This window comes from Gossypium raimondii, chromosome 12 (genome assembly GCF_025698545.1).
Source record: "Gossypium raimondii isolate GPD5lz chromosome 12, ASM2569854v1, whole genome shotgun sequence".
Taxonomy (NCBI): domain Eukaryota; kingdom Viridiplantae; phylum Streptophyta; class Magnoliopsida; order Malvales; family Malvaceae; genus Gossypium; species Gossypium raimondii.
The window spans coordinates 55,694,264-55,718,208 of NC_068576.1; the positions used below are offsets into that span (position 1 = coordinate 55,694,264).

General features: G+C 31.0%; 2 protein-coding genes across 5 annotated transcripts; one reads left to right on the forward strand and one right to left on the reverse strand.

The window, feature by feature from the left end:
- Positions 1–233: 233 nt before the first annotated feature.
- Positions 234–3,707, reverse strand: LOC105765481 (probable inactive receptor kinase At4g23740). Of its 4 annotated transcripts, XM_012584601.2 has the most exons (4): positions 3,429–3,706; positions 2,970–3,016; positions 1,214–2,491; positions 234–1,119 (listed from the first exon to the last, which is right to left on the reverse strand). In XM_012584601.2, the coding sequence occupies exons 3-4, from the start codon at positions 2,442–2,444 to the stop codon at positions 446–448; spliced, it is 1,905 nt and encodes a 634-aa protein (XP_012440055.1). In that variant the 5' UTR covers positions 2,445–2,491; positions 2,970–3,016; positions 3,429–3,706; the 3' UTR covers positions 234–445. The 4 variants fall into 4 exon arrangements, with proteins under 4 accessions (XP_012440055.1, XP_052481384.1, XP_052481382.1 ...); XM_052625424.1 differs by having other exon boundaries at positions 1,214–2,453; positions 2,970–3,707; XM_052625422.1 differs by having other exon boundaries at positions 2,970–3,706.
- A 13,110-nt stretch (positions 3,708–16,817) lies between these two features.
- LOC105765482 (ABC transporter C family member 10) lies at positions 16,818–23,443 on the forward strand. Its single transcript, XM_012584605.2, has 12 exons — positions 16,818–17,099; positions 17,615–19,688; positions 19,798–20,118; positions 20,195–20,281; positions 20,396–20,983; positions 21,073–21,237; positions 21,322–21,616; positions 21,758–21,972; positions 22,047–22,352; positions 22,455–22,518; positions 22,612–22,851; positions 22,974–23,443. The coding sequence occupies exons 2-12, from the start codon at positions 17,634–17,636 to the stop codon at positions 23,084–23,086; spliced, it is 4,449 nt and encodes a 1,482-aa protein (XP_012440059.1). The 5' UTR covers positions 16,818–17,099; positions 17,615–17,633; the 3' UTR covers positions 23,087–23,443.
- The last annotated feature ends 502 nt before the right edge of the window (positions 23,444–23,945 follow it).

Here is a 23,945-nt window from a genome sequence, read left to right on the forward strand (position 1 = left end):
GACCTCTATATCCATACACAAAGCTCTATATTCGGGCATCAAAAGGCGCCTTTAAGCTCTCTTTAGAGCCGGAGAACAAAACTCTGCGAGTGCTCCACTCCTCAATGATCGTTTTTCAATGCAATGATATTCAAAGAGAACAATACTCGATTTGTGTGGTGTTCCGCACCATCAAAACCCCATAATGGTTGATTTTGGGTTCTGTAAAAACAGTGTGAAACTACAAACCAAGAGATAAAAGAGATCTAATAAGACATTCAGTGAGCAAAACCATACTGTTTAAATGATACAGTAGCCAAAGTATTGGCCTTTGATCATAGCTATATCAGAGGCTAGCTAAACTAATTCATTAACTTAAATAATCAAAACCCCTTTTCCCTTCTCCCTGTTTCATAAGCAAATGATAATTTCTCTTCTTTATTGTGATTCATAAGCCAAAAGAATCTCACAGTGGAACAGTAGAAGAGGAAGCTGTTTCAGCTACTGCATGTGGGATTGATGTTGAAGCAGAGGTTTCCGATTTTGCTTCGAAAGACAATTGGTTTCCATTGTTAACTCGCCGAATTTCCTCCACCATTTTCACTAGTCCGGCCATTTTCGGTCTCTGCTCCGCTACCCTTGCCACACAACTCATTGCAATTTGTAGCATCTCCACCATTTCCTCCTCTATATTCGGATACCGTAGGAGTTCTACATCAAACACTTCGGCGGTCCACTCTTCTCGAACTACCGAATGCACCCATCTCACCAAATGAACGATCTCCTCCCCACCGGTGGCATGTATTGGAGATTTACCGGTTAATAGCTCGAGTAAAAAGACCCCGAAACTGTATACATCGGATGCTTGAGTTGCTTTCCTTGTATCAGTTACCTCCGGTGCACGGTAACCTGCAGCACGCATTACAGGCAGAGGCATCGGGCTCATCACTGCTGCTAAACCGATATCTGAGACACAACCGTACCGTTCTGAGTTAAGGAAAATGTTGGAGGCTTTTATGTTTCCATGAACAAGCTTGCCATTGTTTTGTCTGTGGATATAGGCAATGCCTCTAGCAGCACCAATAGCAATTTTAAGCCTAGTTTCCCAGTCCAACGGTGTCCGGTCTTCGCCCCTTTTACCTGAGATTGAGGATCAAAAAACAAATTACAGTAAACAAAACGGACCCAAATTCATCATTGTGCAGCTCAACTGTATACAAGGTAAGCATATTACCATGTAGCAAAGCAGAGATACTTCCAAGTTCATAGTAATCATGAACCACAAGCTTCTCGTCTTTCGAATAATAATATGCTCTAAGTGCAGACACATTCTCGTGCCTAATATGACCGATCACCTCCATGTGCTGCTCAAACTCCCGTTTAGCTGAGGTTACTTCTTTCAACCTCTTCACTGCCACAGTGGTAGCATCCTCCAAGGCTGCTTTGTATGTTACACCAAATGTACCTTTCCCAAGCACCTCAGCTGATGCACTCAACAAATCCTCAAGATCAAATGCAAGATTACAACCCTCAAAAAAGATAAGCCTGTTGTTGTTATCGTGATTCGCAGAAGCCTTTCTCTTCAAAGGGATTTCTTTCTTTGGGGTATTTTCAGGGACTCCTTGTTCCTTTTGTTTCTTGGATTGACAACAAATGATCAAAAGGGCAACTAATATGAACAGCACACAGCAACTTCCTATTATTATCCCCAACAATGCAGGTTCACTGAGGTTTTTTCCTTTCTTTGATGGTTGACCATTAGGTGGCTGGCTTGGAATAGGAGAAAGGGTACTATTTGCTGATGAAAGGTTGGTATTACCAGAAAATGCCCAACTTGGGAATCTTTCGAGGGAGTTTGGGATGATCCCAGTGAGATTATTATTGGATAAATCAAGCTGTTGTAAGCTAGGGATATTGATATCAGGAATATCACCTGAAAGTGAGTTATAAGAAAGATCCAAAGCTGTAAGGTGACTGGATTTTGTCACTGAAGGATTAATGCTTCCATTGAAGCCATTGTTTGAAAGGTTTAGAATTGTAAGATTATTCCAAATGGAAAAATCAGGTAATGGACCAGAAAAATTGTTGAATTGAAGGTAAAGTGTGGTTAAGTTCTTGAGTTGGGCAAAATCAGAAGGGAATGAACCTGAAATAGCATTGGATCTAAGGCTCAACACCTCAAGAGCTGATAACCTACTCAAAGTGTTACGTGGGATAGGACCATGAAACCCCATTCCTGGTAAATGCAGACCTATAACCCTGGAATGATCATTGTTACATGCCACACCAACCCAAGTGTTGCAAACAGAGTCTTGTTTGCTCCATTTGAGAGACCTTGAATGATGAATATGTTGAATGAAATCTAACAATGCTTGTTTGTCTTTAACTGGTTCAGCAACTATGGATGTGAAAATTGTCCCCAATAAGAATATGAACAATGGGTTCATTTTCATTTTCTTGCCCATTTTTCCCAGCTGCTTCAAAATCCCAATAATTCAAACCAAAAGATTCTCTGTAAAAAAGGGTATATATATCTATATGAACTTGATTAATTAACCTAGAGTCAAAAAGTATAATCATTAAAGAATCTGTTGGTGGGCTATAATCAGTAGTTAAACAATAGAGACGTTTGTTTTCAAAACTTGTATAAAAGAAGATTGACTTAAATCACTTGATTTTAGGCGGAATTGCTTCAAAAGCAGTAGTTTTAGGTGAGTTAGGTCTGTTTATTTGTTGACTTTTCATTCTTTTTAACTTTTTCCCCTGTTTGGTTACTGAGAAAAAAATGTTTAAACAAAAAACTAACAAGATAAGGAATCTAATTTAGCCAATCTAAAAGTTAAAACTTAAAAGAAATTGAAACCCATTAACTGTTGTCCACTTAGCAACCCAAACATGACTGAAAGTTCAATACTAACATTCAAAATTTTCTCGGCAACCAAACAGCTAATATGCAAACACCAAAGAAGAAAAAAAGACCAAGAACTTACTTGCAGAGAAAAGCCCAGAAAAATTGAAGAATTTGGCAGATTAATCCCTGTGAAACAATTAAAAGGAAGCAAAGCACACTATACAATAATCAAATGAAACTAATCCATTAGAAAATCATTTGAGAGATATTTATGAATTATGAGCTGTTCTTGCTTGAGAAAACAGCATCACATGCAAAAAAAATGATAATAATAATTATAAAATAAGCTACCATCCATTAGATAATCATTCGAGAAGAAAAAAAGAAAAAAGAAACAAAAACCACAGTCCCCACATGCAAATATTAAGTACTCTTTTAAATAAATACCGCAGGACCAGGAAAAACCATGTGAAGCCAAAAAAAAGGGTAAGAAAATCTGATACAAAACAGAAGCTTATTTTTAAATTTTTGTATTCATTTGAGCTAAGAAGAAAAAAAGATTAAAGGAGATGCTGTGAGTGTGGGGTAGAATACGTACCAATCCATGCATGGGATTTTTTGCTTGTTTTTTTCTGCCATTGATGATTGCTTTATGAAGCTGGAGCTGGTTTTTGGATGATCAATGAATTAATATTACAAAATAATAATAATAAATGAATTAAAGAACAGAAGTCAGGGAAGAATTAATTGGAGGGACGGTGATAAGGTTGTCATTGTGAGTTAAAATTTATGAAAATTAATGATTACATTTGTGGCCAAAGATTTCAACAAAAAACATGCTTTGCCCCTTTCATTGTTACGGCTATAGATTCAGAAAAATGAAATATTAGACCATTTGCCATTTACTTTTATTTTCTTGACAAATGATGATGATGACTTCTTCTTTTTAATTTATTGTGAAGAATGTGATATAAACTTAGTGAATTTGAGCAAATCAATCAAATTAATTCCATTCTTTGAAACTCTTTTTAACTTGACTTTAGTAAATTCTTACGAAAGCCTTTTTTATGAGGAAAATTAAAAACATTTAATTACGGTTTTAGTCCCTTGACTATTTTAAAAGTTTGGATTTAATTTTTATTTTTATTTGATATAATTTAGTCCTCTAATTTTATTTTGTTGTCATTAAAGTGAGGAGTTGAAAAAATTCCGTAAAATAGTTTTAAGCATTGTTTTCACAATCGAATCGATGGTCAAATGGATGAAATCATCGATTTTCAGTATTCATTGTTAAAAATAAATATATTAAAATAAACATTTCAGGAAAAAATGAAAAAAGCAATAAAGCATTAAAAATTATAAACACATTTAAATAAAAATAATGACATAAACATTGATTTTGACCAATTTTTTTTTTATTTGGGATGGGCTTGGTTAAGTTGGTTAGTATGTTTAGGGTTGATTTTTCTTTTCAGCTTGGGCCAACAACATAAAAAAATAAAAATTAAATTTTTCCTTTTTTTATCGATTCAACTAGTTTTCAATCTACAATTCAAAATGGTTCGTGGTTCAATTAATCTAATCCTTCTCTTAATGTCATATGCCAATTGGTTCCCAATTTGACCAATCAGGTCAACCTAGTTTAAACAACAATAGATTTAAGCATTTAGCAAACATAAATTTATTATTAATTGAATTTTCTTATTGTTTGATTGAATAATGATAAAAAATTTATATTATTACTTTAATTTTGAACTAACGGTGTTAACAATTTTAATTTCATAATAATAACATTATAAAATAGAAAATAACATGTTAAAATAGAAAACATGGGCATAAATTAGACCTAAAAAAATAAGTAAACAATCTAACTAGTTAATAATTTTTTATTGTGATTCCACTTTAGTCACATAATTATGAAAATTTTAATTTAATCATTAAATTATCTAAATTCGGTTTTATAGTCACTATGCAAGTATGTTTGGAACGGGTTGATGATGTGGCTATTTATTCCATGGATAAACTACCCTATATCTCAAGACATCCAAATATCGAAACTAAAATAGGAAAATAAGGAAGGTTTGTCTCGAGACATAAAAGTATAGTCAAGTGACCAAAACAAACAAAAAAAAAACTCTTATAGTTCAGTCACTATTCATGTAACTTATCCGATAAATAAACAGCCACATCATTGAACCATCTCAAACTTAATGGCATAGTAACTTAAAAAGCCAAATTTGGATAATTTAGTGATTAAATTGAAAATTTTCATAGATAGATAGCCAAAAACAAAAATATGGTAAAAGTTTAGTGACTAATTAGGGTATTTACCCAAAGAAAAAAAATAAAGACAGAAGGTGGGAATTGAAAACACACGCGCGCCGGTGACCTAACAATAAACATAATATAAAATTATTAGAGAAAGGGACGTTAGCGGCACGCTCTAGGTTATAGACGTTGACTTTAAAGATTCGGTGTTGTGGGCTATGCCTGTTATTTATTATTTATTATTATTAAAAACGGACAATGCGGGAACCATTTAAGCGCGGGCAATGCCCAATGAGTTTGCCGACGGTGACACAGCTGAGATGACAGCACGACCACCTACACGCCTGCTCTTAAATATTTATTATTTTGCTTTGTTGGCCTCTCTAAGTTATATAGTTTAATTTATTTTTAAGTATTTTAAAATTAATTTAATGAAAATTTATAATTAATTAATAATATTAATAATTAATTATTATGAAAAATCATAACTATTAAACTGTGTCGTTCTAAATATAAAATTAAATAAAATCATTAAAATTTTAAATTTAACCATATTTTTATAATAACTATTAAAAAATTTACCCACATTACGAGCATGCCGTAATCTAATATATTTTATAACAATTTTAAAGATATATGGACGGAATTAAACGCGCTTGGATTAATCATTTATATACAATGATGAGTTTGAATAGAAATTTTAAAATTTTCTTTTACCAAACCAAATATGAATAACAATATATAATAGAGTAAACTACATTAGTAGAGACCTAACTATGTTTTTTTTTTGGTCATCCAACTATGAAAAATTTCAAATGATCACTTAATTATTTAATTTTGTATTTTTTAGCCACTCAAGTATCTTGAATCTTTAGATGTTTACATTTTACATTAGCCAGCAGATGACGAAAAGATAAAATTGAATAGTTGAATAATTATTTTGTAACTTTTGACTAAAAATAAAAAATCATAATTTAATAATTATTTTATAACCTTTTATAATTTAATAAAAAAAATCATAGTAAAATAACCTCTACTATAACTTATCGTTATTAATACCATATATGAACTCGGCCCAATTTGGCCCATAGATACCTCAATCACCTACGGCTTTACCTTTTAACAAAAAGAATGTATGGGGAATAGAGCCCAATTAATCATTCATTTGCCTCCCAAGTCCCATCAATGTTTAAATTGGGTTCTTTTGGCCATAACATAGGACTGGATTTGACGATGAACATACTAATAGAAATTATTTGAGTTAGGGCTGATATAAAAAAAAAATCAGAGAAAATAAAAAATAGATTCAAAGTATAATCTTTGATTTGATTTCAGTTTGATTAGATTATTATTTAAATTTATTCTATTCCATTTTATTTTAAATTTATAAGTTAAAAATTGCAAGTATTTGGATTGAACTTAATTTAAAATTAATTTTAAATTTCCTACAAATATAAAAATATATTATATATTTAAATTAATGAAAACAAATTAGAATTTCATATACTTAAAAAATTTTGATTGGAAGGAACCTTTGATCTTTGGTTTAATTTATTGAGTTAATTGCACCAAATAACTTCAAATTATGATTTTATTTTAAATTGGTCCTTAGATTTTAAAATATTCTAATTATATCCTTAAATTATTGATGTTACGTCAATAAGGTCCTCTCGTTATTAAAATCGTTAATTTAACTGAGATGCCAAATCTTATGTGACATGATTCAAAGTGAAAGTCTTGGCTATGAAGTTCTTGAAGCTTTTACAAAAACTATCATTCTCACTCTTTTTTTCAGTTTTACTTTAATTTTAAAATTTATGTGGCAACATTTTATTCTTCTTTAAAGTTTTTATTTTAAATTATATTTCATAAGATTTTACATGACATTTAATGGTTTCAGTAATGGAAAGACCTGATTAATATAACATTGATTGTTTGAGATATAATTAAACTTTTTAAAATTTAAGGATCAATTTTAAATAAGAATCATAATTATAACTTAGGATAAGTTTGGATGAGCGGTACGTTTACCTGCGGTTAGTATAAAAATAGCGGTGGTGGTCAGATTAGATACTGTAGTTGTCGAAACCATTTTTTGAAAAACAAAAATTTAGTTGTAGACTTTAAAAACAAAAATTGGAGTCGCCACCTATCCTTGATTGAGGTGTGATCGGCTCACCTTAAAAACGATTTTGGTCTGCGAAATTTGAGAAAACAGGTTCGGGAGTCAGTTACGCACGAGGAAGGGTTAGCACCCTCTTAACACCCAAAATCAGTACCGAATTAATTGTTTAATGTCTTGGTGTCGACAAATTTGAAAAATGTTTAAAAGATAACCTTTTTACTTTGAATGAATTTAAAAATATGACATTCTAATTTCAAAGAAATAAAACTCCACACCTAGTAAGTTAGTGCGAACATTTTTAATCCTCAAAATTAAGCTTGTCTTTTAATTTTAAAACTCACACAGTTAAATCTAAGAATATTCGGTTATTTAGGTCAAATGAAGAAAATCGAAGTCCAGTAAATTAAGGCACAATTTCTCAAAATTCCAATTACCGAATATGACCTTTTGCTTTAGAAATTCTTATTTCGAGATAGTAAAATGTCATGACCAATAAGTTAGGACCTGACATTTTTTGATTCCCGAGAATAAGTTTTTGTTTGAAATTTGTGTGAATTTATTGCAAAATAAATACTTGGTTTTCTAAATTCATCGAAAAATAATCGCAATCCAGTAAGTTAGGACACTATCCTTCTCGAGAATCAAGAATGCCAAATATTTTGAAAATTTATAAAATATGATGATTTTGGCACTTTAACGAAACCAAGATGTTTTCTTAAAAAAATGTTAATGCATGACATGAAACCATTACTTCAATTTAAATGATATATGTATATGTATATGTATTTACAAAATAAGATATGATATATATGTAAATTTTAAACCATATTTTCACATTGAAGCTTAAACTAAATCATTGTTCTCACATTAGGACTTAATCTTTTTTGTTGAAGTTAGTCTTCAAACTTGACAATTGGTATCATATTGGGGTACGAACTTGACAATTTTTCTAATGTTGGGACTTGAATTTTAGAGTTTTTAGAACAAGAGAAGGTTTAAACCCTAATGTGAGAATAATCGCCAAGTTTATATCTTAATTTGGATTAAAAAAAACTTAGACCTTAATGTGGGAACAATTATCAAATTCAGAGTCTAATTTAAACCAAAAAAATTCATGTTTGTCACATCCTTTTTTTTAACATTTTTTTCAGAGTTTACAAAACTTTTTAAGTTTTAGTGTGGTTAAATTTTATTTTATTATAGAATCAATTTTATTTATCTTTTATGTTTAATGAAAAAATTAGAAATTAAAGTTTTACAACATGGTAGAACAATTAAAATTTGAATAATTTTATTGTAAGAATAAATTAATCCAAATATTTTGGACCCGTTAAAGTTTTTTCCTAAAGTAATTTACGTTAATAAACAAAAAAAATTAAAATTCAATTAGCTTAATTATAATTTTAATCAAATTAAGTGGGCTAATCAGTAATCAGATTCTGAGGACGGTAGCTACTCATACTACTGGCCAGACCGTAAACCACGTGTCATGTCATATTTAATTAATTTCTAAATTATTGTTACGATCTAAGAAAAAAACACAATAGAGCATGACTGGTCACATCAATTAGTTTAATTTATAAAATAGTTGATCAACTAGTAATTTTTAATTTCTAAAATCGAATTTAAAATTCAACTATGGATTGAATTTATGTTATATTATAATACTAATTTATTTTCAAAAGGAACTTTTAATAATTATTTTCATTAGAAAGATAGAGCAATGATTACGTATTTTTTAGAAATAATTATTTCATTAATGAATTATTGAGTTTTTTTTAGTTTTGCAAATAAAATCGATAAATTATCAGATTTTTAAAAATTTTAAACTCATAATTAAATTTTAAGTATTGTCACGTATTTCATTTTTATTATTTTAGAGAGGAGTATGTGCCCTTTTTTTCTATTATTTTCTTTATAGATTTGATTTAAATAATATTTTAATAAGCAACTGGTATTGATGATTCTAGCATTTAATTAAGTTGGTCTATATGATATTATAAAATTTATATTTAATATTTTTAGTATTTGATAGATTGTTTTGAATTAAATTTTATAGACAGTAAAACAAAAATTAAATCCTAATACCGTTGAAAGATAATAGAAAATTAGAAATTAAAAAAAATTTGGAATGTCGTAAACAGTGACGAAGCAGTGCAAACAAATCACATCTGTTGTGTTTGGTAGCAATGACAGTGATCTTTATTTGTTGATATTTTTAAATTTTTTATAAAATTAATAATTTTATAATTTAGCTAGATATGCATGTCAAGTTTTGATTAAATTAAAATATTTAATTATTAATTGATATAAAAAACTTTTATCATTAAATATATAGAATAATATTTTTATTGATAAAATCAAAAATAAAAATTTATATGCATAAAAATATAGTTATATTATTAAATCCAATAATCGAGTTTGAACTTTTATATATGTTTAAGATATTAGATATTTTTTATTCAAAAATATATTAAATATTTTATACATTAATTATTTATATTATATATGTGAGAAAAAATTCATATCACAAATTCTATTTAACTTGTTTAAATATTTTTGGTAGTGTTATTTTCTATGGTTAAATATGTCATAGGTTCCTTTACTCTTCACAAATTAAAATTTTAGTCCCTATATTTTTGTTTCTAATAATTTAGTCTTTCTACTTTTCAATTTTTAAAATTCAAGTTCAAATATTAACATTGTTAAATTTTTTTTAGATTTGTTGGTGCAACGTTTTGAAAAAGAAAACTCACTTTGTAGCATTTTAACAAAAAAAGGATATTATAATGAACATGAGTTTAACAAAATAATCTTAATAACATTAACAATTGGACATGAATTTTGAAATCTGAAAAGTAAATGGACTAAAATCCTAGAAATAAAAGTACGAGGATTAAATTCTAAATTTACAAAGTATATAGGAACTTATGGTATATTTTAATTTCGGGTAAACTACTCCCAAGATCACTAAATTATTAGTAAGTTAATCTTTTGTTCACTCAACTTCAAAAAGTTACAAAGTGATCACTGAACTATTCGAAAGTTTTCATTTAAGTCACTAGGCTATTAAGTTTTTTTTCCCCCAAAGTCCAACTAGTGAGCTTCAAGCAGACAATTCGACTATTGGTACAATGGATCAATACCTATTGACAAGTAGAATAACAAGTTGACCTAACGATCAATGTTTGGAGATCAGAGAAGAAAACTGTTTGAATTTTGGTTCGTAGACTCATGACGTTCAAAGTTGTTTAACGAAAAAAAACCCAAACTATAGAAGAGAATGGGAAGAAGAGCTTTCGGTTGGTGTAGGAGATGCAAACAGAAAAGACAATACATAAACTATTTTAACAATCTAGTGACTTAAATGAAAATTTTTGAATGATTTAATGACTATTTTGTACCTTTTTTAAAATTAAGTAATCAAAACATAAACTTATCAACAATTTAATGACATTAAGTGTAGTTACCTTTTAATTTTTTATCCTCCGGTACTTTTTATTATATATATATATTTATATATATTGCATTTTATAATTATAAGGTATCCATTGTCGTTAGATCTACCTGCTAATTTAATTAAGTTTTAATACCTATGTTTTGTCGGCTTACAAAAGGACAATGATGTTGATAGTTTGTGGTTTCTTTATATTCATAACAAAGTTGAAATAGTACAACGAAATGTACTAAAATTTTAGGAATATTTATACTACATTAAAATCAATTTGACCTTTCATTGCTGTTTTTAGTGTTAGGCTCTACTGATTAACTTATTTAAATATTATAAAATGTTAATATATATGGACATTTAAAAAAATGAAATTTAAAATAAAAAGAGTTGTAAAATATGTAAGTAAATATATGGAGTCGACCTACTTGTGCAATCTTTCAGATTAATTTCTTTCAATATAATTCATATAAAAAATGAATTTATCTATTTTTGCCAATTTATTTCAAAGTTAATATATAATATTTAATTGAAGCAATTACCTGAGTTTATAACACTTACTTTTACTTCACGTCAACCATATTTTAATTTCTTCTCCTATCTCTGATATGACCGTCAAATCGACTTATCTGCTATATTGATCATCGAATCGTCGCTTGAAGCTCGCTATTTGAGCCACATAAAAATAACCCAATGACTTAAGTAAAAATTCTCCAATGGTTTTGTGACTTGAATGAAAACTTTTAAATAATTTAACGATCATTTTGTAACTTTTTAAAATTGACCAACCAAAACATAAACTTATTAATAATTTAGTGACCTTAAGTAGAGTTTACCGTAAAATAAAATTAACAATCAAATCATAATTGCCCTCCAAACCTACCAATCTAACCAAACTCCACCTTATCTGATTTTATGAAAATTAAAAGTTTATATTCTTCTCCATAGAAGTATACACAAAAATAGGGCAAAAATTAATGTTTGATACTAGAAATATTATTGAAAAGGAATTTGGATGCTCTCTCAAATTCCAAATGAAAAGTTAAAATTTTATTTAAAAATTTATAATTAAATTAAAATAATTAGATTAGTGATCAGAAATGATTCAGTATTTAGTAAGTTATGGTGAAGTGATATGGACGAGAATGTACATGTTTTTTTTTCTCAATAATGTGAATACTCCATCCTTAATTTGTATTTTAATATTTAAACTTATGATTGAATTAATATTATCAACTCAATTCAAAGATGATTAATTTTATAAAATAAAAATATTAGTATGGGATAGTGATGGGTGTCGAATCCACCAATATAAACCTACGCCTTAGTTTGCAAATTATGCAGTATAGGGAGTAGGGTCGATCCCTCAGAGACTGGTTTACTGTAAATTGTTGCTCGCTTGACCAGATTTATGTCGGGCCAGCTGTCGTGCCCAAGACGTTCTGGGGGATAAAAATTTGAAAACCTGAAATTAACAGAAAAATAACGTCAAAAGTAAAAGTTGAAAACAAAATAATAAAAATCGTGAAATAAATATTAAGAATAATTAATTAGAATGAGCTCAGCTTTAGGCGCGAATTTTCCTCGTCTTTGAACCGATCCTCGAAATTGGATGAACTCCTCTTTTCCAATAAGCTAGTTATAGCTACCAAGGACGCCTCGGACACCAACTCTTCCTTGTGTAAATTAGTTATGGAACGTCCAATAACTAATTCTTACCGACCGAACAACCACGAAACGTTCGTGATTTAGAACTCCGGTAGCTTTGCGTTCTAGAAGAGCCTAGCTCGAACCAATGCCCTCAACCGCGTGGGACATTTAAATCCAGTTACTACTTTCCTTGACGGAACCAAATAGCAATCTCCACTTGGCACGCCAATGTGTTCACAGAAAACCGATTAGAAACGTTCCTTTCGGAATTCCAACTGTACGTCTAACCTCACTAAATCAAACGACGTCTTTTTTGACTTAGTGTTGATCTGACTTTATGAGTTGACAAAATCATACTCTTAATCCGGAGAAGTAATAAGTACTGGAATTTTAGGAGTTAAATGGCTCGGGTTCGTAACTCACGGGTTTTGACGAGGATAATTTCGGCCTAAAGCTGAAAATGGGTTTAGTTGGCTAAGGTTTAAAGCATGTTGGTATTTGATAAATTAAATAAGGTAAAAATTGTGAAAAGATGGGTGATGTGATTGAGTATGCGGGTTGGAATATATTAAAGTGGGGTGGTTGACTATTTGGAAAAAAAATGAAAAAGGAATTGCAAATGGCTTGATTTGGTGATTAGCTACTGGAAATTAAAAATTGAAGGAAAGTAAACTAAAGAAACAACAATGCTACATGAGAAAAGAGAGAATGTATTGAAAGACAAGAACTTGATATTTTTGATTGATGAATAAATGAACAATACGAGCTCTATTTATACTAGTGGATTTACTAAATTAGGAGCCAACTAGTCATAGGAAATTAAGGAAAAAATATCCCATAATAAAATAAATCCCAAAATAATCTCCCCCACTAAGTCAAAAATTTCAGCTAATTAATCTTGGAAAAATTCTGCTTTGGCCCTCCTTTTTTGCTTCTTTCTTCAATCTAGCCCAATTGTTTTCTTTTTCTTCTATTTAGCCCCAAATTGTATTCCTGCACAAAATTCAATAAATATGGCAAAATTAGTGGTGCATTCTCATAAATTAACCAAATTAATTACATAAAATATGTAACTTTAGCATTTAATCATATAGTTTTTTTTTATTTACATTTTTTAAATATTTTTATAAAAATATATTATCTTTTTTAGAATTATACAGTGGCTTTTGGGTGCTTTATGTAGCCAATTGAGAGCAGAATAATTTGTAAATATTCTGATGAAAGCAGAAGGGAATCGAAACAGGCAAAGGATAAAAGAAATCATAGATGGGAGCTGGTATTATTTTATCGTAGTAAAAGGGCACCTTGCATATTTAAAAAATTTAAAAATATATATTATTTTTTCAAAAAATCACATATAAATTATTTTTGTTAAGGTATTTACTTGAGCGAGCCTATTAACTAATCATCCACATTTTGTAGGGGCATTAAATGATAGATACTGGCCACAAATTTTAAAGCTGCTCCATATCTAGGGTGATGATTGAACCCTTGACCACTAATTAAGGTAGGAGAGATCCTGTGTTTATTTGAATATCATATATATAATTTCTCAAAATAAGGATTTTCAATATTATTTATTAAAAATTATTAATTTTTTTAATTCTTTAAGAGTTATAGATGTCGAGATAAGAAAAACACACACCAGTGCTAAAATATTATGGGCGTCTAATTTTTTTAATTTATTGTGAATTATCTGATTTGTTAAAATTTACAAATTAACTTCTATACTTTATTTTATTATAACTTTATCATAATGTTTTTAAAATATTATTAGTTAATTTAATTTATTAATACAGTTAATTATTTTAAATAATGTGAGATAATATAATATTTTTAGAAGGAACTTAATCAATCAAAAACTTAGATTCAACCAACTTACCACATTAACACTATAATAAAGACAATTACTCATGTTAAAATTTAAAATAATTAAATATTAAATTATGCTAATTAAATAATATAAATTATAATTTACATGACCAGACTGTATTTAGAAAAGAACAAGGTCAATTCCAGGTCCTTGAATTTAGGTGGCTACCAGGGCTCGTGCCTTAAAATAAAATTTTTTTTATTTAGATTATTTATAATTTATAAAATTTTAAATTAATATTAATAAAATTGTATGTTTGTCTCCTTAAAAATAATAAAATATTAATTTAATTATTTAAAAATCATAAAGGTATAGATTATTAAAATAACGTAATTATATTTTTACTATTATAAAAATATATAAATTAATTCTGCCTCCAAAAAAATTATGACTTTACCTTATTTCTCTATGTTGTATTTCTAGATCCGGGGGCGAAGTCAAAACAAATTTTTAGAGGAGTCGAGTGAAATTTTAATTTTTTATAATCTATATATTTATAATTTTTAAAGGATTAAATTAAAATTTTATAATTTTAATGGGTCAAAATATAATTTTATCTTTATTAATTTAAATTTTTTTTAAAAAAAATAAGCACCTCCCAGCACCTGTATCCGCCTCTGAAATCCACCACTGCTTGAATTTCGAAATTAAACTCTAAATTCGAGATATAGAAAAATAATGATTAAATAAAAAAACTCCGAAAAAGTGTAAATTTTATAACGTTGAAAAGCATGTGGTGTAATGATAGTTAATTACCTAATTAATATTTTAATAAAATAAAATATATGCCGAAAAGCGGGTTTCACTTGTCTAAGAGACCTAATTGTCTAATCGTAGCTACTCGACAAGAGAATAAATAAAAAAGTTGCTGGGTTTTTTCTTATAAAAACGTTCCACACACGTAACCAAAATATAGAGGTAAGTAACAATGTTTCGAATTAAAATTAAATTAATAAAAATATTGCTTTTAATTTTTTCTCATATTAATTTCGAATTTGATAGTTCTTGAACTTGAATTTTGTTAAGATAAAATAATGTAATATTTTAAAATTGTGATATATTGTCATTTTGTGTATTTTTAGAGGATGACATGATACTCTAAGATTATATCATATCGTCATACTTTAATGGAATCTAAGTTTAATGACCAAATTAGAAAAAATGTCAATTTTAAAAAGAACATGAACATGAAAAAGAAACAGAGATCAAGTTGGGAAAAGTTGATAAGTTTAATGATTAAATGTTTTTATAAACATGATTTAGATCTTGAAGCCACGGAGGACTTGGTTCAATATCAAGTTTGAGGTATTGAGAACTTTAAAATCTTAAGTTTAAGTCTAGTATTTTAAAATTTATTATTATATTTTCTTGAAAAATATATATTTTATATACTTTAAAAAATATTTATGTATTTTATATATTTTTTGAATTTTTAGAATTAGGATTAGATTGAGAATATTTATAAATTTTAAGGATTAATATTTTAAATTTATGATTAAATCGAGTCAAATTTATTATTATATAAATTTTTAACTTTCACGTAAACTTTTCATTTATGATTTTAATAGGAATTGCCAAAGTGATAAGGGGTTACTTAAAATACAAATTTTTTATTTTGAGTTTCAAAAATAAAAATTTTGAACAGTTGGAATTTGTATAGTTTATAAAAAAAAAAGTAAACAATAAAATAGTACAAATTTCTGAACGTAATAGAAAGACAAAGCCACACGCACCCAAATTTCGAAGAGACGTGAGCCATGGCGTCATCAAAATTCGATTTATCTCCCGTACCGATCATCATATCATAAAGCTTACCATGCGCGTGAAAAAAGAAATAAACATATTAAAATATTTATAAAAAATCATATGAACTTTAAATGAGATAATGAGATTTGAAAAATACATCATATGAAAACTAAATTATATGTATTTATTTATTTTGATAAATTACAATAACAGGATAAATCTCGATCAACAAACACGATTAACTCGACTTAAACTTAAGTCACATCTGAGGTGGTGAACGCCCGAATCATCAAGTTATCATATAGTGTTTATTCTGTCAGGAGCGAATCTAGGGGGCCAGTAAGATCCCTGGCCCACCTAAAATTCATTTTAACCCTTCAAATTTTTTAAAGTTTAAAATTATATTTTAGCTCATAAAAATAAAAAAAAATAATTTAATCTTTTAAAAATTATATTTTTATTATTATAAAAATTACAATTTAATTTTAGTCCTTCAATTTTTTTTTTAACTTTGCCGTTGCATTTTGTGTATTTATGTTGTTGTATAATATATTTATTTTAATAATTTTTACAAGTCAATCGAATTACATATGAAGTGACGTAAAATCTATTGGGATTATTTTAATTCCACGTTTCATTTTGAATTATAATATTATCAACGGAGGAAATAAGAAAATTAATTTTCATGGCTCACGTTATAAACTCTTTTGGTAAATTGTATTATTTTTATGTGGTACTTAAATTATATTATTTTTCAAACTGATATCTAAATTATACTTTTTTATTTACTCAATCATTAAATATTACTTGTTGCGATCTGAAATTCGTTTAAATTATCTGAAATAATTTCATAAAATTTTTATAAACTGGAGTCGCAGAAACAACTTTTCTGTGTCAATATATATTGACATGATGTCTTCTTCTTCTTTGTGCTTGCTATTTGTTCGTTCCTAACACGTACCCTTCAAACTGCAAGTCATATGCAAATAAACTAATCAACAATTTTAATCTTTCTTTTCTTCTTCTTCTCCCTCTTACTTTTCTAGTGAGAAAAACGAAGCTTAGAAACCAAATCCTAAATAAACTTGTTTTGCATTTCGACAAGGCATTTTTTCTGACTCGATTCTGGGTTTCTTCTGATCACTTCACCAGTTCACTGGTTAGTTTTTTTTTAATGTTTTATGTTTATATCATTGGGAAGACAAAAATGGGTGTTTTTTTGGGTGCATTTACTTCATTCATCATTTGTTTCTAATGCATCTTTTACTTATCCCACGTTGAGTATTTGCCTTACATTTATTTTAACGAACAGTTTATATTCTTTTCGATGTCTTGGGTGTTTTTTTTTTCTAAAGGGTCGTGTAGGTTTTTACTTTAAATTAAATTATATTTTATGGGGTTTGAATGTCCTTCAAACCTCTTTCCACTGCTAAAGATTGCTCCATTTTCTCTTGAAACTTTAAAGACCCTTTATTTTTTTACCTTCACTTTCTGCTTTAGTGGGACAGTTGGACTGAATTGCTTGTTTAACTTTTTAGAATTTTATTTGACAAAGTAATTAACCTTTTATATGGAATAAAGTTTTTTTTCCCTTTTATATGATTGATGTTTTGATGATCTTATGTATTGTTATAGTTCTGATAATAACATATGGAGTTTTTGAGCAATATTCAGGTTTGAATACAAGAGCAAGATGGAGGATTTATGGACTATGTTTTGTGGGGAATCTGATTGTTCAGATAGATATGGAAAGCCCTGTGATTCGGCTTTGTGGCATTTCATTAATCCTTTTTCCTGCATTAATCAGTCCATGATAATTTGTTTCGATATCCTCCTATTACTAATGCTCTTGTTCAACATGGTTCAGAAACCATCACCGAAAACAGTTGGCATCCCTGCGCGCTTTCGAAACCGTTCTTTGCAAATAGCTTCTGCTATTGTTAACGGTGGTATTGGATTGGTGTACTTGTGCTTTGGCATTTGGATTTTGGAAGAGAAGTTGAGGAAAACACAAACTGTTTTGCCTTTGAATTGGTGGGTGCTGGCACTGTTTCAGGGTTCCACATGGTTATTGGTGGGTTTAACTGTGAGCCTCAGGGGTAACCAGTTTCGTAGGACACCGATTCAATTACTGTCAATTCTCGCTATCATATATGCAGTAATAGTTTGTGTGTTGTCCCTTTTTGCTGTTATTCTGAGCGGAATAGTGAAGACAAAAATATTTTTGGATGCTCTGTCATTACCTGGAGCCATATTGTTGCTGTTTTGTGCTTACAAGGGATATAAGTATGGAGATGGTGATCAGAAAACAGATGAAAGTGACCTTTATGACCATTTAGTTGCAGAGGCCAATGGTAGTACCAAAGATGATAAAACCGTGCAGGTTACCCCATTTGCTACGGCTGGATGCTTTAGCAAATTCTCCTTTTGGTGGTTGAATCCTTTGATGAAGAAAGGTAGGGAGAAAACTTTGACCGAAGAAGATATGCCCAAGTTAAGTGAGGCGGAGAGAGCTGACAGCTGCTACTTGTTGTTCTTGGAGCTATTGAACAAGCAAAAGCAAGCCAACCCATCATCACAGCCATCCATTTTGAAGACCATAATAATATGCCACTGGAGAGAGATTCTTGTGTCTGGATTTTTTGCTTTTCTTAAGATACTCACGCTGTCCGCAGGTCCTCTGATCCTTAACTCTTTCATTTTGGTAGCTGAGGGACATGAAAGTTTTGAATATGAAGGCTATCTATTGGCCATATCACTCTTCTGTGCAAAATGTATTGAATCCCTGTCACAAAGACAGTGGTATTTTCGAGTCAGACTAATTGGTCTAAAAATAAGGTCTTTACTCACAGCAGCTATATATAAGAAGCAACTGAGATTATCCAATGCTGCAAGGTCAATGCACTCGAGTGGTGAGATAACAAATTATGTTACTGTGGATGCTTATAGGATCGGTGAATTTCCTTTCTGGTTCCATCAGACATGGACAACAAGCCTTCAGCTGTGCATCGCTCTAGTGATTCTCTTCCGTGCAGTGGGACTAGCCACGTTTGCGGCCCTAATTGTTATCATCCTCACTGTCATATGCAATGCTCCACTGGCCAAGTTACAGCACAAGTTTCAAAGAAACTTGATGGTTTCACAAGATGAGAGACTTAAGGCTAGTTCTGAGGCTCTTATAAACATGAAGGTGCTGAAGCTATATGCATGGGAGAGCCATTTTAAGAAAGTTATAGAAAAATTTAGGGCTGTGGAATACAAGTGGTTACAAGCAGTGCAGTTGCGAAAAGCATATAATAGTTTTCTGTTTTGGTCTTCCCCTGTTTTGGTCTCTGCTGCTACCTTTGGGGCATGTTATTTCTTGAATATTCCTCTGCATGCTAGTAATGTCTTCACTTTTGTGGCCACACTTCGTCTTGTCCAGGATCCTATTAGAGCTATACCTGATGTTATTGGGATAGTTATTCAAGCAAAGGTGGCATTTGCTCGTGTTTTGAAGTTCCTTGAGGCACCAGAGCTGCAGAGTGGAAATGTCCGGAAAAAACGCCATATGGAGAATGGCGACTTAGCCATTTCTATTAAATCAGGAGGGTTTTCCTGGGAAGAGAATGCTTCAAAACCCACTCTAAGGGACATAACTTTAGAGGTTAGGATGGGGGAAAAAGTGGCTGTATGTGGAGAAGTTGGCTCCGGTAAATCAACCTTGTTGGCCGCAATACTTGGAGAAGTTCCTAACGTCCAAGGATCTGTAAGTCATAAAACTTTAGCCTTTTCTTGTAGAATATCATTTCTTTTCATTGTAGCTTAAGAGTGTATAGTTTTTCTGCTTGTAATTTTCTCCATTGTCCAACGTACAGATTCAAGTATTTGGAAAGATTGCCTATGTTTCTCAAACAGCCTGGATCCAGACAGGAACGATACAAGATAACATATTATTTGGATCTGCCATGGATAAGCAACGATATGAAGAAACGCTTGAAAGGTGTTCCTTGGTGAAGGACCTTGAATTATTTCCGTATGGTGATCAAACTGAAATTGGTGAAAGAGGAGTCAATCTTAGTGGTGGCCAGAAGCAACGAATTCAACTTGCTCGCGCTCTCTATCAGGATGCTGATATATATCTCTTGGATGATCCATTCAGTGCTGTGGACGCTCACACTGCTACAAGTTTATTTAATGTAACCAAAATCTACCATTACCTAGCAATTCTTTTTTGTTATCAACTTATGTCAAAGCTGACTTAGACTGTTTCAGGAATATGTTATGGAAGCACTTGCGTCAAAGGCAGTTTTACTTGTGACTCATCAAGTTGATTTCCTACCTGCTTTTGATTCTGTTTTGGTTAGTATATATTCCTAGACTATGTAGGATTATCTTTTCTGTGCTCTCTGTGAACATTCTATCATCTCTTTTTCTCAACAATCTTTTTTCTTCTAATGTTGATTTTATTCTCAGTTAATGTCAGACGGGGAGATCCTTCAAGCAGCTTCTTATCACCATTTATTAGCTTCTAGTCAAGAATTTCAGGACCTTGTTCATGCACACAAAGAAACTGCCGGGGGTGGAAGAGCTGCTGAAGTCAACCCTGCCAAGGGACATGGAACATCCACTACAGAGATCAAGAAGAGTTATGTGGAAAAAGAGTTTAAAGAACCGGTGGGCGACCAACTGATCAAGCAAGAAGAAAGGGAAAAAGGAGATACGGGACTTAAGCCGTACTTACAGTACCTCAATCAAAACAAAGGCTTTGTGTTCTTCTTCCTTTCTACTTTCTTTCACCTTTTGTTTGTGTGTGGTCAAATAGCACAGAACTCTTGGATGGCTGCCAATGTTGATAATCCTAATGTTAGCTCGTTGAAATTGATCACGGTTTACTTGGCAATTGGAGTTTTCTCAACTCTATTGTTGCTATCTAGATCTCTTTTCACAGTTACCTTGGGTATGAGATCTTCAAGATCTCTATTTTCGCAGCTACTAAATTCCCTTTTCCGTGCTCCTATGTCATTTTATGACTCCACTCCTCTTGGAAGAATATTAAGTCGGGTAAGCTTCTCACTTGCTGAATATTGATATAACAGTTAACTGAAAATGATAGGTGTAACTCATATTTATACCTTTTGATTTTCAATCAGGTTTCTGTTGATCTGAGCATTGTTGATCTTGATGTACCATTCAGCTTAATATTTGCTTTTGTGGCTACCTTAAATACTTATAGCAATCTTGGAGTCCTGGCTGTTGTTACCTGGCAAGTCCTATTTGTTTCGGTACCAATGATCTATTTAACGATTCGCTTACAGGTAACTCGACAATTATCTGTGTTGGAATATGACAAATTCAAGTCGTTGTTGCTTAAATTCAAAAAGTTTCATGGTTGTATGCAGAACTATTACTTTTCCACTGCAAAAGAGTTGATGAGGATAAATGGCACAACTAAATCCTTGGTTGCAAACCATCTGGCTGAGTCAATAGCAGGAGCCGTCACAATAAGGGCTTTTGAAGAGGAAGAACGGTTCTTTGCTACGAGCCTTGACCTCATTGACACTAATGCTAGTCCTTTCTTCCACAGTTTTACAGCAAATGAATGGTTGATTCAGCGGTTAGAGACACTTAGTGCGTTTGTTCTGGCCTCTGCTGCACTCTGCATGGTTTTGCTTCCTCCTGGGACTTTCAGTTCCGGTTAGTATAAGGAACTCTTACTTGCTTATACTGATTCAAGAATCTCACATAGATAAATACTTTTAGGAGAAACATTCATTTAGTAATATTAAGCTACTGTTTTTCCATAAAAATCAGTGAAAAATACTCGTGTTATTGCAGGATTCATCGGCATGGCTCTTTCTTATGGCCTTTCGTTGAATATGTCTCTTGTGTTTTCAATTCAAAACCAGTGCACCATAGCGAATTATATCATTTCTGTAGAAAGGCTTAACCAATACATGGATATACCAAGTGAAGCCCCTGAAGTGATAGAGGAGAATCGTCCTCCATCCAGTTGGCCTGCTGTGGGTAAAGTTGAGATCCGTGATTTGCAGGTATAATTTTTCTTTGCATATACATAACATCATCTACTTGCATCAGTAATACTTAGAAAAATTCATTTGAACAGATCAGATATCGACCGGATGCACCATTAGTTCTTCGAGGAATCAGTTGCACATTTCAAGGAGGGCACAAAATCGGTATTGTTGGTCGAACTGGCAGTGGGAAGACAACTCTTATCAGTGCTTTATTCCGTCTGGTTGAGCCTGCCAGAGGGAAGATTTTAGTTGATGGCATTGACATCTGTACTATTGGCCTACACGATCTGAGGTCACGTTTCGGAATAATACCTCAGGATCCTACCCTTTTTAATGGAACTGTGAGATACAATTTGGATCCTCTATCCCAACATACTGACCAGGAGATATGGGAGGTAAATTTCATCCCCCGTTTTTTTTTTTTTTTGTCAAGAATTCCTTCCTGTTGATGCTAAAGTATTCTAGATTAACTGATTTTTCATCTGCTGCATTTGAAGGTTCTTGACAAGTGCCAACTTCGAGAAGCCGTTCAGGAAAAAGAAGATGGACTGGACTCCTTAGGTAAACTATCTGAAACCTGATTATTTTTGTATGCTTGCTTATTCACTTTATAGCGATACTATTTACTGAAAAAAAAACCAATTGGTCATTCAGTTGTGGAAGATGGATTGAATTGGAGCATGGGGCAAAGGCAATTATTTTGTTTGGGGCGTGCTCTCTTGAGGAGAAGTCGAGTATTGGTGCTCGATGAAGCTACTGCATCAATTGATAACGCAACGGACTTGATTTTACAGAAAACCATTCGCACCGAATTCGCAGATTGTACTGTCATTACAGTTGCACACAGGATACCGACAGTTATGGATTGCACAATGGTATTGGCGATCAGCGATGGTGAGTTTCATTAAAATGCTGACCTGAGAAGTGACCTTTACATATCAATTACTTTGCACTGCATGCAGCTCTGAGAATCGGCTTTTAAGCGAATGAATGTTTTTTCCTTTTTTGTATTTCAGGCAAACTCGTGGAATATGACGAGCCAACAAAATTGATACAGAGAGAAGGCTCATTGTTCGGGCAACTCGTGCAGGAATACTGGTCCCATTATCATTCTGCAGAGTCGCATTGAAGTTTGCAATTTCCCCGTAACCGAAACTCGCTTTCACCCCCTCCCTCCCTTTGCTTGGTTGAAAGAAGGGAAAATAAGTAGGATGTGTGGATCAAATATGTTATTGGGTTTTAGGGGGAGCGTAAGTTCTTGTTTCAGAGGAACCACAATACGAGACAAGGGGAAGCTGGAGCAAGCAGAAGAGAAGATGACATTTCAAGAGATCAATTATGGGTCTTTTAGCATCATTATTCCTTGTTTCTCAAGGCAATGATTGTTAATTTTGCCTTGTCTTTTCATTTTGAAACAATATGTAATTTTGAATAGCTAAAGCTGAGTTATTCAGTAGAACTCAATATATATATATATATATATATATATCTGTGTGTGTGTGTGTTTGAGCTACAGTTTTATTTTATTTAATTTTATTACTTCCTCTAATTGAGTTAATTTCACTTAATTTGTAAAACCAAATTTGATATAAAGAAAGCAAGGTAATAATTGAAGAAGGATGTCTAACAAAATTTTAATGAGGCAATGCTCTGCCAAAAGCTTTTCTATTAGGTTTGTAGCATATAAACTATATTATTTTAGGTCTAATATTGAATTTCATCATTTTATTTTACTAAAATGGAGAAATCAATCCTCTTTATTTTGATATAATTTGATTTTTTTTACTTTACGAAAATTGAAAATTATTGATAAATATGTAAAATTGAATGGCTTTTTTTTTGCTAATTTATTAGCTAAAATTGTTAATAATATTCCCCTACTCTTGTACAAATATTTACCCTGTTTTTACGTCAAACAAAATATAAGTAAAGCATTGGCATTTACATTACAATTTTGAGGTAAGGTGTTAATATTAGAATTCAAATCT